The 16363-nt window shown below is 40.8% G+C and overlaps 1 protein-coding gene across 5 annotated transcripts; it reads left to right on the top strand.

Moving 5' to 3' along the window:
* The first annotated feature begins 81 nt into the window (after positions 1-81).
* On the top strand, positions 82-16254 carry LOC113158787 (ceramide transfer protein). 5 transcript variants are annotated; one of them, XM_026355009.1, is made up of 19 exons: positions 82-508; positions 608-755; positions 1820-1954; positions 7919-8035; positions 8194-8259; positions 10380-10487; positions 10699-10837; positions 11533-11616; positions 11823-11980; positions 12249-12341; positions 12430-12516; positions 12617-12709; positions 12842-12913; positions 13582-13677; positions 13870-14002; positions 14106-14176; positions 14275-14403; positions 14501-14630; positions 14743-16254. In XM_026355009.1, exons 2-19 carry the CDS (start codon positions 636-638, stop codon positions 14868-14870), a joined length of 1959 nt encoding a protein of 652 aa, XP_026210794.1. In that variant the 5' UTR covers positions 82-508; positions 608-635; the 3' UTR covers positions 14871-16254. The 5 variants fall into 5 exon arrangements, with proteins under 5 accessions (XP_026210794.1, XP_026210793.1, XP_026210795.1 ...); XM_026355008.1 differs by having other exon boundaries at positions 82-755; positions 14743-14877; positions 14976-16254; XM_026355010.1 differs by lacking the exon at positions 8194-8259 and having other exon boundaries at positions 82-755.
* The last annotated feature ends 109 nt before the right edge of the window (positions 16255-16363 follow it).

The following is a 16363-nucleotide window of genomic DNA, read 5'->3' as shown; positions in this document are numbered from 1 at the left end:
GTACTCCTCCAGTCTATTTTCAGAGCGTTACACGGGGGGCGGAGCCTTATTCCAAATTAGGAGTGGGTCCGGTGACGTCACGGCGGCCAGCGCCCCTGCGCACGCTGCGCAGCACACAAGTTCGAGCTCGCGCTCACTCAGGCAGCAAGAAGAAGCTCGGACGTTGGAGGAACATGGCGCCGAGGTGCGGAGCTGTCAGCGGGGCACAGAGGAGAACTACAGCTACTGTTACTGCCGCAGCATTTCTCTGAGAGGCATCGACGGATCACCTGTCACTGCCGAATCCCGCCTGACTACACTTGTCAGCATTTCTTCTTCTGGGACTGGACGTAACGTAACGCTGACGAGAAGGGGCGGTAGAGGTGTGTTGACAGCGAACGGTTCACGGGCTCGGCGAACACGTACCTGGACTGTGTGACCACGGATGAGCGCCAACCTATTGAGCTAGTAGCTAAGTAGCTGTGGGGGCTAACGAGCTGTCCATCCGGACCAGGGCTCATCCCTTTGGGTAAACAGAGCTATTAACTGTGAACTGTTGCTCTTGGTTTACTTGATCCACAGCTTCGCTCATGCAGCCAGTTTAATAACCCGACTTCATATTGTTTAGAAGGTGTTAGCCAAATAGCCTTAAGGGAATGTCGGACAACCAGAGCTGGAACTCCTCCGGTTCCGAGGAAGACTTTGAACCCAGAGAGGAGCCTGGACACCCTGTTGGTATCTGCGAGTTCGGCGGGTTCAGCGGGGTCCTCAGTAAGGTAAGTCGCGTTTTAACAAACATTATCCCCGGAATTTTACAATCCAGTGTCGGTGCCAGGTGCCTGTTAGGACAAATCATGACATGCCTGATTTGAGAGGTGTTGTCCAGGATCTACCGACATTTCCACACTGCTGCTCCTCAGCGTTAGAGAGGTAATCCCCGCTGAGGCAAAAGCAAAACCCCCACAGAACTTGAATGGTGCGATATGGGCTCTTTAAATAGTCCTTAATTCACTTATTGCACTAACTTTGTGCTGAGTTTATGGCTGACGACCGATGTTCTCATTTCAAAGGTTAAAACAGACCTGTTAACAGTGTAGGTAGGTTGAGCAATGATGTAAGTGTCATGGACACATCCACAGGTTTGTGGAGAAACGGTTTTGACAACAGTATCCAAGTTACAGGAAAACAAGATACTAATACAAGTAAACCATGCTAGTTAGCTGAGCACAACGTAAATAGACACTTTTGTTTATTGATCATGTGCTCTGTTCTTGGCAAACAAACCTAATTGCCATATGCATCTGCTCACTTGTGCATGAGGCTGTTTTGGTCAAATTGACCACAGTTTTTATAGTTGAGCTGCTGCCAAACTGATGTTATTAATCTCGCAGTACGTTATCTCTGAACAGATTGCATGCTGACCTGCTAACTAAGCATATTGTGAGATTAAACAGATCTGCATCACCTGTTTAATCATACTAAGCTATATACACACGTCATGAGTCTTGGGAGGATTAATCGGTCTAAACTTTATGTAAAATGTCAAGTATCCTAACTTAGTTGTTCTACGACATGCATGCATATCAGATTAGGTGCTTGTTATGTAAATTAAAGGGGCAATATGAGGTTGGCACCTTTCAATACAACAACACCACAAAGTACAGCCTATCAACATACCATTTGATTCAAAATCCAAAGAACTGAAGTAGTAGTGTCAATGGCAGGTGAATTTTTTAAGCAAGGTGGTGTTTATTGCAAAGATATCATACCCTCTACTGGTGTTTGTATTTGTCTTGACACTCAGCATATAGTGGTATTGATACATTCTTTTATTTTTCAGTGGACAAACTACATCCACGGCTGGCAGGACCGTTGGGTGGTGCTGAAAAACAACACACTGAGCTACTACAAGTCTCAGGATGAGACAGAGTATGGCTGTCGGGGTTCCCTCTGCCTCAGCAAAGCTGTTATTACTGTAAGTACTGCTTTCCTAGAAGTTGTAATCTTTCTTTCTGTTACCATTTGGGCAATATTGGCTTTTTCACAATGTCTTACAAGAATGAACATGTTGTTCTTACAAATGTTGATTGTGTAAGAGGACTACATTTGCTAAGAAAGACAAACTATCCCTCTTAGTATTTAAGCCAAATACCAAATAATAAACCTTTCTGTGATGCACCTGCACTCCTATGCCAGACCTGAGAGTGTACTGTAAATGTTTGTTTAAACTGCTTTAAAATACTCTTTTTGTCTTACTTCACCTCCAGCTTCACATGGTTGTGTGCTACCTATGTGGCGCTCTATTTTGACCCTCCATTCAAAAGGAAACAGCCAGGTGGTGTGGTGCACAGTTTGGTTTTATGGTTATTATAACCACGGTGGTTATACTTCCTATAAATGGTGTGGAGCATTGCTTTTGGATAAAATAAAAATGACTCACAGATGAGCAAAACTACATTTCTGCAGAATCTTGACCTTGGAAGAAGCTGAAAATTTATTTTGTTAAAAGGAGTATTCATCTCCATTACCTGAGGAAACAACTTGTGAGCATTTGACATTTCAGCAACAAAACTGTTAGTGTAGTACTGTCTTAACCTTTTAATATTAACTAATTTGATTTAGCTCTGCAAAATGTAATAAAAATGAAAACGCTATTCTTGTGAAGAAATCTGAGGAGCAAAGATAAACTTTTATGTTTCTGCTTCCATGGCCATTCTACCCACCCCCTCTCTTCTTCTCTAAACCTCTCACATAGTTTTGGCTTTCGATATATATAAGATTTGACACAGATGTTACACATTCACCATATGTTTCTGTTAAATTCATGAAGGAGGGGCACGGCTCTTTCCTGGAGCCCTGTGTATACCAAGGCCTTGAGTCACTGTTGACAACTCTAATCAGATGAGAAACTTTACCCTGGAGTTTCTCAGACTCTGTTCAACTCCAGGTGATGACTCTTCTTTTTCTGTACAAATGACTCCTCATTGTGTCCCAATTTATGCTTGGGGATAGCTCACCTGTCATGTCCTGTTTCTAAACACGTTGCTATGTGGTAATACTTTACTGGCACTTTTTCATCATAACACTAGGCCTGAGTGATAACTCAATATCTGAATATTAACCTTCATACCCACTGATTATTGATGATTTACACTGAATGTAAACACAGTTTGCCACAGGTTAGCTTTTTAACTTGAGTTTCAAGTTCTACATAAAGGTTTGTTGTGTTTCTAAACAATCATTTGTTTTTGAATCAATAGTGTGACACTCTTCAACCGACATAGTGTAAGATTTATGCTGTCTGACTCTTTTCATGGTCACTTATTGTTGTCGTTCAACATGTCTGTTTGTCCCCCCCCCCCCCCCTTTTTTCCTAGCTTCTTCTCATGTTATCACCCTACAGGACAGAACAGATACATTTGCATTCATTTTGTGAAATCATTTTAAATTATCAAAATTGTTTATTAGAGAGCAGAGTATATTGATGCAGGGGTTATCCTGCTTGTCAAACTTTGATAATAACCTGAGACCAAACCAAAGATTCGAAAGACCAAAATGAATCCAAATGTGTCAAGAGTATCTAATGCTGGATGTTCCTACTGTTTCATCTTTAATCACGTTTCAAGCCAGGTCAGTCATTGACTGGAGCTCAGTGTGTGTCCCTCTCCAGACAGTCACAAGGGAAATGAATAAGTTACTGTTCCCAAGCTGCATGAAGCAAGCTTTGCTATTAGCCATATTTATTCAGCTTTATCCATTCCCAGCCTATGTAAATATTAACCCCTCCATGTGGTTCTTGACTGTACTCATTTCTCATTTAAATGGAAATATGTCTCAGGAATCTATAAATATTTATATAAATACTTGTGATGGTCATCCACACAGTTCGTTTTTTTTTTTTGTTTTTTTTAAAGAAACCTTTAGCTTCGTTCTCGCCATACCATTTAAAAAAATAGAATTGTGAATTTGAAAAGAGACCCTTTATAAGGGTAACCTGATGTCATCTTTGTGTGTACACGTGTGCATATAGAGTATGTACTTTGATCAGATATGATCAGATATAAGCTTGTGGTATAAGTTGAGTCATCACAGATTTCAGTTCGGTCACAAGTTGAGGAAGTAATTTCCTTCCATTTCATTCCTCTCATACATTGTATAGTTTTGACAGGATCAGCTTTTGATATGTACAATTTGACACAGATGTTGAGCATCCAGTTTTTTTGTTTGTTTTTTTTGTTAAAATTATGGCTCCTGCAGCTTGTTGCACAACAACAGGTCTTTTGTCCTGAACCTCGGTGACTGCAGAGACAGCTTTAGTAAAAGCCGTGTTGTTGGGTGAATACTCGATACTAATAACTCACAGACTTGGTGTCACAGTTGAACTTCAGTTGGTCATAAATAGACTGAGGGGTAACACTTGTCTGATAAATAATGTTAACTAGTTATCTACTTATCTTTCCCTGAGCAGTTATGACTTTTGTCACTTTGACCACTAAATGCAATGGTGTTAAAACTGCCTAGAAAATGAGAGAGCTGCCAGTTGAATATTTTGTGCACTATTGTATTTCCTTTTAGCATGCATTAACTCCAGATCTAGCTTGCTCTCCTGAGGTTTTTTTTTTTTTTTTTTTTTTACTGGGGTTGCGTTGTTTTAAGTTTGAAGCTTTGTGGAAATAGCAAAGTGTCTTCAGTCAGGAAATGAGACTCTTCCTCATAGCATGTGACTTCCTCTAACTGGGGGTCATGAAGAGGGTCAAGAACACAGGGGCTAGTCTGTTAGTCTGTTTGTGTTTCAATGTCAGAAAGTTGCTCTGTCACCCTGGGTTTAGCTTTCTCTTTCCCTGTCTTTCACTCTGACCACTCGGTGAGTCAGTGTTTCCACCACTAAACGGGGATCCTGTTTTGGTTTCCTGGTGTTCCTGTTTCAGGCCTAGTTGCAAAAAGATGACACTACTTGTCTAAATTGTCTCTCCAGACAGCACGATGTTTAAACTGGCACATTATAAGTAATGAAAGCCAGTTTGCTGCAATGTAGTCTCTTTTGTCAGTATTTGCTTTGGTTAAAGTCTTTTTCTAGTTTTTAAGTAATGAAAAGATTTTTTTATTTATTTTTTTTATGAGAACTTTCATCCATTCAGTTTTGTAGATTGTGACTACAGACACGTACACCAGCCCAAAGGGGGTTGGAAGGGAGTGGATAGAAGGGGAGTCCTTTTGAAGCTGCTTAGGAAGTTTATATTCGAAGAGATTAAAGACAGAGTGAAGCTGTTTTGTCTCATCATTTTGATTTTGGCATTCGTAATGTTTCTCCACTTTCTGTTCTGTTCTCCCACTTAAAATTCTCCCTTACAAGACCACACAGTTGAAAACTATTCAAAACAAACATGGCCCACAAAAATGATTCCCTAGAACCAAAGACTGACACTGATGAGAGCTTTGTGGAGTATAATTATGGTCGAGCTACTGCTGGGCCCCACAAAAAGGGAGGCATTTGACAGACATCAGGAAAAAGACCAACTGTTCTGTTGTGTGTCTGCTTTGGTATCTCACTGAGGAAAAACTTCTATTTGTGCCATTCCCACTGTTGCACTTGACTGTGTGGTTCTAATATTGTTAAACACGTTGGATAACACAGTGCACTTAGCATGCTCCCCTTTGAATTTACTTCTTGTCCCAGGTTTTTTTTTTTCTTTTTTTGCTGTGAATTAGCAGTATGGGTCACAGCCTTCCAAGCATGATAAAATTCATATCATTTTGATTTTGTTCCTTATTTAATTGTCACCTTAAACCAACCAGGATTATGTAAATATTGAAAAGTTGTTTTGCAGCTGTCATATCTAAAACGTGCATCTGTTTCTTAATATGTGCTTGTCATGTGCACGGCCACAGGAGCAGGATTCAGTGGGAAGAGCATTGTTCAACCAACACAAGTTGACAGATACATACTAAACACACCATGAAGTTTTTTTTAGACTGCTTTCCTTTCAAACAGGACCCAGGCTGAGATCATTATCAGCATGTCATGTCGTCTTGTAAAGTGCAAGGCTGCTAAAATGACCTTCCAGTGATGGATCATTGTTTACTGTAGCCTTGGATCCCAGTAGCCTTCTCAAACCCAGTGCAAGGTGCCATTTCACAACTCCACTTAACAGTCAATATATCCATGACCCCACAGTCTAGAAGTGATCAAGAGGAACCAATTTTCTCACTTTCCTAGCAACTGAATGACACTAAAATCTTCTGTCCTACAAGATACAGGAACAGTTGAAGCAGCTTTATAATCCTGGTATTGTTTTTTCTTAAATGTCAGATTTTTGACTTAAGAAGTGTGTTAAAGGAAAGAAAATGCATGCTTTTTTTTTTTGTTGGGTGGGTTGTTGAGATTTTATTTAGAAGTTAGTTTAATGCTTAGAATGATGGTGTTGACACTGGTCCCTTGTCTTTACAATGAGCATCTGCCTTCAGCATCATCCAGGTGTTGGACAATGTAGCCAAATCACACTCCTCACTTTAGAGACACCATAGTGGTCTATTAATTACCCAGTCAACTCACTGAAGTAACATAATTATTAGTGTTGGTTTGGGTTTAGGCTGTCTCTGGGCATGCACATTCAGTGTGTGATACTGAATTCAAGCTTGTAATTTTAAAATGTGCCTGTTTTATTACAGCTTGTGTCAATAAATATTTTGTGTGTGTGTGTGTGTGTGTGTGGTAATCCCGCATTAAATAGACTTGGCAGAGACGAACAATCATTCTAATTCTAATAATTAACCTCAAAGCACTATTGATTTACTGTCTAAGCAGATGAATTAGTCATTCAGTTGTTTTCTATTACTTGTTCTTTCTCTGTGAAATCAGTGACAGCAGTAGTTCTTGCAATATTGCAGACTGTTGCCTGTCCGTAGTGAAAAATTGCATTTATTGTGTGTTTATTGCAAACCCACTAAGACATGGATCCCTGAGTTTGTCCTTCTCCTGTGTCCGTTTTTCTTTTGCCAGTACTTTAACTGCTCAATTAATCTTTCTAATTCTTAGACCCTCTCTAGCGGTGTCCCCAGCTACACTTGAACAAGCCATATATCAGCCTTTTTTTTTTTTTTTTAATGCTAATAGACATTGAGAGTGATCTTTTAGCATCACTGTGTCCTTCAAGAATGTCTGATGCATTTTGTAAATACAGGTACACACAGTTAAATGCCATTGCTGTCACAGTCTCTGCCCTCTCCCACCAAACACACACACATACTCAAAGTTTCTAGTTGGTGGCCATGCTAGCACAGCAGTTTTCATGGAGGGCTATTAGAAATATGCTCCAGCCTGCAAGTTGCCTTAAAAGGCCAGTTATCTGCTACTTCTCCTCCTATGGGACACTGTGTGAAAATGGATGCTGCTGTGTTGCTGGAACACTCTTGTCTTCGATCCCTTTGAGATAGGGCTACATTAAAGGCATGCAGTTCCCATCATTGTGACTGTGGTGGATTGAGATGTCTCCAGTTACTGATGCAACTCAGGAACAGATTGTCGCCCACCATGTCACGCACACAAGAGAGAGCGATTAGCAGTTTGCTTGTTCAGTGTCATTTAAATAGCTATTTACATGGACTGCAACCTCTCACATATGTCCCCCTCTGTACATCCCGAGCAGGGAAGTGCAGATAGTGGCATGTAGTATGTGTCAGCCTGTCTTGAGCAGGAAAGAGATTTGCTTTTCCTCTTGCTATAAAAAGAAGGATTGCAGGCTAAGCAATGTATCCCAGCCTATCGTAGTTTTCAAGGTAGCTGGGCTCTTATAACTGGCCTTGTGTCACAGAATCCACGAATATCTGATTAGAGGGGATTTGGATGTAATGAGTGATATTTATAGGATCAGTAGCAGTGTATTTTGAATGCACACTGACTAACTTTCTCCCCTGTGTCCTTTTTCTGTTTATTTTTTAGCCTCATGAATTTGATGAGTGCCGGCTTGACATAAGTGTAAATGACAGTGTCTGGTACCTGAGAGCACAAGACTCAGATCATCGGCAGCAGTGGATTGAATCTGTTGAGCTGCACAGGGTAAGTCAAATATACACTTTGAACACAGCAGACAGTGAACTGCTAGTATCAAAAAAGTCACATTGTCTTTCTAATACATAGTATTACATCAAAACAAACTTGGATTTGTTTGTTTTTTATTGTATATGTATGTGTGTGTATGTATGTGTTTCCATTAGAGTATCAGAGAGGGGAGGAGAGAGAGGGGAGGAGTCCAGGGGACAATAATCATCCCTCCACCACTGGTGCGTTTGTTGTTTGTCTTTAGAGCTCTAGGACTGACGTAGTGCTTCACTTGTCTTAAGCTATCGTAAACTGCAGTGGCAAGTGTGTGTTTTTGTTAATCTGTGCAGCTTGTTAAGTTAGTCCATAAAAGACCATATACAGTCTGCACACACGCATTGTTATTTGTTCTTGTCACAAGCATGAGGGCTGAGTTGGTAGCTTAATCTTAGCTAGTTCTCGATTAGTGCATGACTACAGGCCTCTAACACAGGCACGCTATGCTGACAGTTACTGCAACCTTTGACTGGCAGTTGCCTCAGATGTTATCATAATCCTTTTTCACATAGATTTTTAACATGTGCGTAAGTCTGCAAGGTGTTGCAAGACTTGCTGTGAAGACTGTGTGAAAAAATACAGACAATTGTCATGCTGTGTTCAATTTAGGGTTGAATTTTGTTTATGCACCACGTTGTGAGGATTCTGCTGCAGCAGAGACCCTGAACATATAATCTAAGAAGATCTTTTCATGCACATTTGGTAGGACTAATCTAAATCACCTCTCCATCTATTTCTACTTGACATAACCAAATACTAAACACATGTGCCCACTGCATATAATACAAAGGACAAACAAAAGCAAGTTGTCGTCCATACTGCCTATACTACTGTCTTCACACCAATCAGCCATAATGTGTGTAACTCATGTTTAGTATCCAGTGTAGCATCTGGCAGTTTAGTGCACGTTCTGGACACAGAATGTGTCAGAGTGCACACTATTAACATTTATACACTGAGCTGTATGTTCTAAAGTCTTAATCCAATGCTCACATAATCCAGAGTGGAGTTTAGTTGTGACATAGATGAGGAGACATCCACCACAACTTCAGTCTGTTAAAATACATGGTCCTTAGTTTGGGAAATCCCCCTCTTGCCCCTCCTCTACTCACTCACGAATCCTAGCGCCAGGGAGGCACCATGACTCATACAGAGCAGGAGGGCTTGTCCATATACACACACCCGGCCATCAACCCTCCCACAATGAGTCACCACTGAAAACAATTTTTCTTAGAAGCTCCCATTTCCCTTCCTGACACACATTACTCAAGCACTCAGCAACCCAGCGTCTCCAAGGAGACACAACACACCAAACACCTCAGCCTCCCTTTAGTGAAGCCTCTCAATTTGAAAAGAAACCCTTATTTCTGCGAAACCCACTGATGTATCTCTCAAAGTAAGTCATGTTTGTTGTTGAAGGTGTGCAGTAATCTTAGTGCATTTACTTATTACTAAAAACAGTTTGGTGATTAGAACCAGGCTTTATCACTTCTCAGTGGTGTGTGTGCATTGTGCGATGGGTTTTTTATTGCCAGATAAATCTGTTATGTTTCCCTGCTGCATGCAGCTTACAAACATGTTTATGTGTATAAATATTCCACAAACAGGAGCCCCAGCAGCTGATATTTTGTGAGTCAGATGAAATCCTACCTCTGAAACAGAACTTTTGCAGCAGATTAGGCAGCCTGAGTAGAGAGCGCTGTCTGTGCTGACGAGGTCAGTGGGGTAGCAGTATGTTAGCTAAAGGGCAAACAGCAGTGACTTAAATCCACGTGAACACAGGCACAGTTACTCCTGGTCGTTGACCTACAGTTACCCCGGGCTCTTGCACATGCCACTGGTGTATTTACATTTTATGCCACCGTGTGGTTGAAATTGGAAATGTGTCTTGAAGGGATGTGTATACGTGCTTCCCTTTTCTACTGTCAACGTCTGTCATCAGCCATCTGTTATCAGGGCTGTTATGTAAGAGAGAACAGGAACCGTTGGGTTTTCAGGATGTCAACTGAAAACCCAGTTGTTTCCATAGTGACTGTGTCAGTGTCACGCTGTGCTGTTGTTGACGTCAGTGCATCCTGTCAAAATCTGCGGTTTAGAATGCGTTTTTAAACTTTGCATAAGACAGATTGGTTAAGCTCTTGTAATTGGGTTTGCTTAGTTGGTGTTAGTTGTAAATTGTCTGCCATTTTGTCATGTGCAGTTTTATGTTTTGATTAGATGTCTGGTTTACATCTTATTAAGTTAGGCTGTTTTGTGACATCACTCATTTGTTTTCTTTTTGCCCTGTCTGTTTTTCCTTGTACAGGCTGATTCTGGATATGGGTCAGAGTCTAGTCTGCGGAGACATGGCTCCATGCTGTCCCTTACATCAGCCACCAGCGGCTACTCTGCCACCTCCACATCTTCCTTCAAGGTGAGTTTACTCTTAGCTGAGTAAGGCACTGGGTTCACATTTGTCTTTGCACACGTATGGGATTTGTTGATATTTGTAGCCACACACAAGCTATTTTATTGCCATAAGTCCACTGGAATCAGTGCATTGTGTTCTATGACAATATGAACAATATGAGGATGGACTGAACCCAAGTCTAATCACTGTGCTGCGTTCTCTATCGTTTCCTTAGAAGGGTCACAGCCTGAGAGAGAAGCTGGCAGAGATGGAGACCTTTCGAGATATCTTGTGCAGACAGGTGGACACACTTCAGAAATACTTTGATAGCTGTGCAGACGCCGTGTCCAAAGATGAGCTACAGAGAGACAAAAGTAAGAATCAAAACAGTGGCAGTGGATTTTTGACAATAACTAAATATTAACTGATTGTAAAACACAGCCAAAACATTTGAAATGAATGTGGTGCACTCCAGTACGACTCCACCTCCCATTATGACATCAATAATAAATATATCATAGAAATATCTCATAGAATTGATGGTAGAGTTGTTGTATTGGATATCATTAGCAGTGACTGTATATGGTAATCTAGTTTCTTTAGCCCACATGCACTATATATAGATTATGAAAATATTTTGAGTTTAGAAGAAACATGCACTGAATGTAAGGAATTTGTTGTGACTCAGAAAGCAATTATTCTACAAGCCCCCTTTTCCTCACCTCGTCTTGGCTGGCTGAACATTAGCACATGCATTAGGACGCCTGTGGGTGACCACAGCGAATGAAACCCTGCTTTTGTTCTCCTCAACTCCCTCCCTCTGCTCCTCGCTCACTCTCTTCCTCTCTCTATTCTGAAGATGAAACCAGACCATTGTCATGTTGTCCAGAACAGCAGAGTTCTGTCAGTCTGATGGTTTGCTGTACTGTAGCTTGAATTATGAATGGGCCAAAGGCACATCTCTGCCTTGGAACCCTGGGCAACTTTAAGCAGAGTCGTACAAGAAACTGACCTGTCTGGTGTTTTTTTGTTTGTATTTCTATTTAAAATGTTTCTCTCTGTTTTGTAGTTGTGGAGGATGATGAAGATGACTTCCCCAACACCCGGCCAGATGGAGAGTTTCTGCATAACAACAATGGCAGCAAAGAAAAATGTAAGTGATGCAAAAATCTTGGGAAAATGTAGTTTAAAGTTTTAGTTTAGAGTTTTCATGACCTTTAAAACTGTTGTGGCCATCTTAACTTTGTAAGGAGGGATGCTGATGCTGACTTTCAAGTCACACATGTCACTAGTCCGTGCAGATTTAAAGTTTATTACAAAGTGCATTAGCTTTAGCCCTTGTGCTCCTCTTCTTTTCAGTGTTCCAGTCCTTGAGTCCCAAAGGAATCAATGGCATAGACTTTAAGGGGGAAGCCATTACATTCAAAGCCACCACAGCCGGGATCCTAGCCACCCTGTCCCATTGTATCGACCTCATGGTGAAGAGAGAAGACAGCTGGCAAAAGAGACTGGATAAGGTGTGTCACATTGAAGTCACTGCATTTTCCACAGTGTGTCATCTATTCAACTGTATTACATACATTTTACAGTAGGGATCATTTAGTGCCTTAAACAACTCATGAGTATTTATAGAAGAAGAGAAGCAGCCAACTGTAAAAAAATAAAATAAAATAAATTGAGTAACGGGAGAGAAAGCTATTGCCGGATTTGATGTCAGATCAGGATACTGTACATTCCTCTCCACCATTGTGGTTGTTAATTCATTATGGATTTCTATATGTGTAGGAGATGGAAAAGAGACGAAGAATAGAGGAAAGCTATAAATCTGCCCTCAACGAGTTGAAGAAAAAGTCTCACTTTGGAGGTCCAGACTACGAGGTGAGGTCACTGAAAAGTCCTTCCATAATACAACATGAATCTGGGTGGTGCAAGAACCTTTACCATCCTGTTTCTGTTTGTTTTACAGGAGGGTCCCAACAGCCTCATTAACGAGGATGAATTTTTTGATGCTGTTGAAGCTGCTCTTGACAGACAGGACAAAATAGAAGAACAGGTAAACAATAGATCAGATACAGTATTTACCTAAAGATTTCTATGTCCTCTGGTAATGTTAAACGCATTGTTTATTTGTTCATTTGTTTGTTTGTGTCTAGTCTCAAACTGAGAAGACACGGATACAGAGATCCAGCCCTGTTCCTCCTGGAGATGTTTATTCCTGCGCTGGTTCTCACAGATTCACTGACAAGGTTTGTAAAACCTTCCTACTTTATGATTTCTCCTGTTCCACCTACGTTTCTCATTTCTTTCATTTTAAACCTCACATCCTCTAGTTTAACTTTGTATTTTTTAATCAAACATCCATCTCATCTTCCCTGTAGCCTCATAGTCAGTCGTCCCCCGCTGTGATAGTCAGGGCCCCTCCTCACGATGTCCACAGATTCAGTGCTGAGGTAACTGAATGCCGAGACTTAGCCAGTCACCCTTCCTCTGCGCTTCACCCAAAACACCATGTTTGCATGACTGTTGAATCCCCAGAAACTGTTCATTCAAGAACTTACCAGAACACCCTCTAACTCACTGAGCAGCATGTAGCATGAGCTCCTGTTATATCTGTGTGAGGTCATAATTGCTAACATGTCAGCTGTGTGTGACTCAACGTTTTGTGTTAGCTCTGCATTACTATTGGCATTTAATTTGATATTTTTTGGTCCCTTTGGTTAGTTTAATAGACATTTCAGCCTTTTTGTGCTTCAGTAATACAAAAAAGAAACTCTGCTCATAAATCCAAATTCTGTCCGAGCAAAGCTGCTCACTCGCTGAAAGTAACAGTATAATATTACCAGAAGAGTCGTGACATGATTCGATAAAAGATGCAGCTATAGTAGCTGAGGAGGAGGTTTGTTTAAGCAGCATCATTTCAATTGATAAGAACAGTAAAAACCCTTCGTCATAGGTTTTGTTCAGGTTTAATGTTGTTTTAGGTTCTCAATAGTTTTTGACAGTGTTTGCTGTAGAAAATATCACTGGTCCTTCAGGTGATCTGCATGAATGAGGACCTTTTCAAAATCTCTCTCACATTCCCTTTCTGTCACTTTCTGTCCCTGGCCTTGTGTTGTAGGTGGAGGAGATGGTGCAGAATCACATGACCTACTCCCTGCAGGATGTTGGTGGAGATGCCAACTGGCAGCTGGTCGTAGAAGAAGGAGAAATGAAGGTATGATTAGGACATTAAAAATTAAAGCTTACAGAGCTGGATATCAGAACAGTTTCTATTATTATGAAGTTATTTTAACCAGTAGAAGAATTATGTGTTTGACGGCATCTATGAACCAAACCTACTTGATTTATTTTGAGTATTTCAATAGAAAATGTATTTTTTTCACCTAAATCTGGTTGATGTGTGCAGGTGTACAGGAGAGAGGTGGAAGAAAACGGGATTGTTTTGGACCCTCTTAAGGCGACCCATAGTGTGAGGGGGGTGACTGGTCACGAGGTCTGCCACTACTTTTGGGACACCACCTACCGTAACGACTGGGAGAGTAAGTCTGTGCATCAGAGCTAGTTTTAAAACGATTCACAGTTAAAATGCTATTAACGCAAATGTTGCTCACCTTAATCCTCCATGTTCTCTGCTTCCTTTAGCCACCATTGAAAACTTCAATGTCGTGGAGACGTTGTCAGAAAATGCAGCAATTGTCTATCAAACACACAAGGTAAGAGCTACAAGTGCAGAAGTGAGCGTTGAACAGTGAAATCGATGTCTCCTCATGTATAGGACTTATTAAAACTGAAATAATAACTGGTGTTACAGCGGGTGTGGCCTGCCTCTCAGAGGGATGTGCTGTACCTGTCGGCCATGAGGAAGGTTTTGGCCACCAATGAGAATGACCCGGACACCTGGCTCGTCTGTAATTTCTCTGTGGATCATGATGATGCACAGGTGAGCATTAGTCCATTAGATCCAATTTAGGTTTCAGACACAGCGAGTATTTTCTTATAATATTTTGGTTTAATTAATTTTATATTTCCTTCCACAGCCGACAAACAGGTGTGTCCGTGCTAAAATCAACATCGCCATGATCTGTCAGACCCTCGTCAGCCCACCAGAGGGAGATAAAGAAATCAGCAGAGACAACATCTTGTGTAAAATCACCTATGTTGCAAATGGTGTGTGTCTCAGACTCAGAGTTCACTTCCTCCTAAATATTTTTTCCTAGTGTAGATTGTAATATTAAGTGATGTTTTCAGTGAAGTTGGTATCCTCTGTGTGTGTTTGCAGTGAATCCAGGAGGCTGGGCTCCTGCCTCCGTGCTCCGGGCCGTGGCTAAGAGAGAGTACCCCAAGTTCCTCAAGCGCTTCACCTCCTATGTCCAAGAAAAAACTGCTGGCAAACCCATCTTATTTTAAAGCTCAGGTAACAAATCACAGAGGTTACACATCGGACTTCATAGAAATGTTTATGTAGTAGATAAATCTGCAAGATGACAACATCAAGGTTTTCCATTTTTCCAGTGTTCAGACACAAGCACAGAGCTCAGTGTGAAGCTTTGAGAAGCCACTGTCTTCAAACCGACAGCTCTGAACCATGACCAGTCAAATTCCTCTAAGGGATTGTTTTCCCTCCCAGGTTACAACTTAGACCTAGTGATGGAGGAAGGCTTACAGTGGCGCCCTCTGGTGGTTGCATTGAGATTTGTCATTGTGCAGAAGACCAGTGGGGATTATATTAATATATAAATGTACGTTCTGTAAAAAAGATAAAATAAACAGATCTTTGCTAATAGACTGAAATATTTAGTTTCTAGTTCCTGTTGAGTTTTCATATTTTTCCTAGTCCCAGCTTTCTTTTTAAGCTGCTAACTTTTGCTAGTTACACATCTGATCACAAACTTATTTATATTAAGTCCAGAGGGCTGTCATCGACTCATGACCCCTATGATATAAGACTTGACCTTTTTGACTGAGTCTCTCATGAAAACACCTCTTGGTGGTGCTGATGGAGGAACAAGTCGAGAAGACCTTTCATATATTTAATGTACCAAACAGAGTTAATGTACATTATTTGCTTGGCTTTATATTTGGATTATTGTTAATGTCGTGTCATAGCACACGACTGCATTTTGAATGTTGAGCGAATTGTAAATAGCATCACTAGCGTATCTCTGAACAAGAAACGCTGAGTGACTGAGTCGAGCCCAAATGCCTTAGTGTTGCAGGAAGTGTAGCTTCAGACGGGATAAAAGCTGCTGTTAGTGCACCTATAAAATCACTAGTGAACGGCCACGTGGCTGTTGAGTCCAGATTTTATCAAGGGTCAGCTCTGTTTAAGTACTTGAGTTGATTTTCATAGGAGCAGGGTCCTAGACCCCGACTCTGGACTCTGCACTGTTGTTGATGCTAAAATGGAACCACAACAGAGCAGAGTTTGGCTTCTAGTTTCTATTATCTCACTTGTCCTGACATTACTTCATGTAAGTAAGTAATTACATGAAGTAATGTGAGTAGCTCTGAGTACATTTGAGTAGTTTCCACCAGTGGACAGCACAACATGTTTTGTCTCAACCATTCAGTGATGATAGATGAGACACGATGGCTGAAGCTCTTTCACTAAAAGCTTATGTTTCTAATGAGTTTAGTTATAACCAGGTTGTTAATTGAATGTAATTAGAAATACATTTTTGTAAATGATTTGTTCATACTAATGCTGTGGGATCAACTTACAAATGTACTGTGACAACACGGCACTTCATCTGCCCTGTTTTAAAAGTGAAATAAATATGTTTATCCTCCACTTTTCCATGTTTGGACTCTTTTTTTTTTTTTTTTTCTTGCTGCTGAAAGATGATAGAAACATTGTGAAGAGAGAACATAGTGTTATTTATTTTTAAATAAAACATTGT

This window comes from Anabas testudineus, chromosome 12, assembly GCF_900324465.2.
Source record: "Anabas testudineus chromosome 12, fAnaTes1.2, whole genome shotgun sequence".
NCBI classification, from domain to species: Eukaryota; Metazoa; Chordata; class Actinopteri; order Anabantiformes; family Anabantidae; genus Anabas; species Anabas testudineus.
This window is presented reverse-complemented; position numbering and strand designations above follow the sequence as displayed.

Excerpts from the sequence above, each read along its gene's own strand:
- LOC113158787 (XM_026355009.1), top strand. The coding sequence starts at position 636 with ATGTCGGACAACCAGAGCTGGAACTCCTCCGGTTCCGAGGAAGACTTT. Across the intron at positions 756-1,819 it reads TCAGCGGGGTCCTCAGTAAG|TGGACAAACTACATCCACGG; the intron begins GTAAGTCGCGTT and ends TTTATTTTTCAG. Across the intron at positions 11,617-11,822 it reads CAATGGCAGCAAAGAAAAAT|TGTTCCAGTCCTTGAGTCCC; the intron begins GTAAGTGATGCA and ends TCTTCTTTTCAG.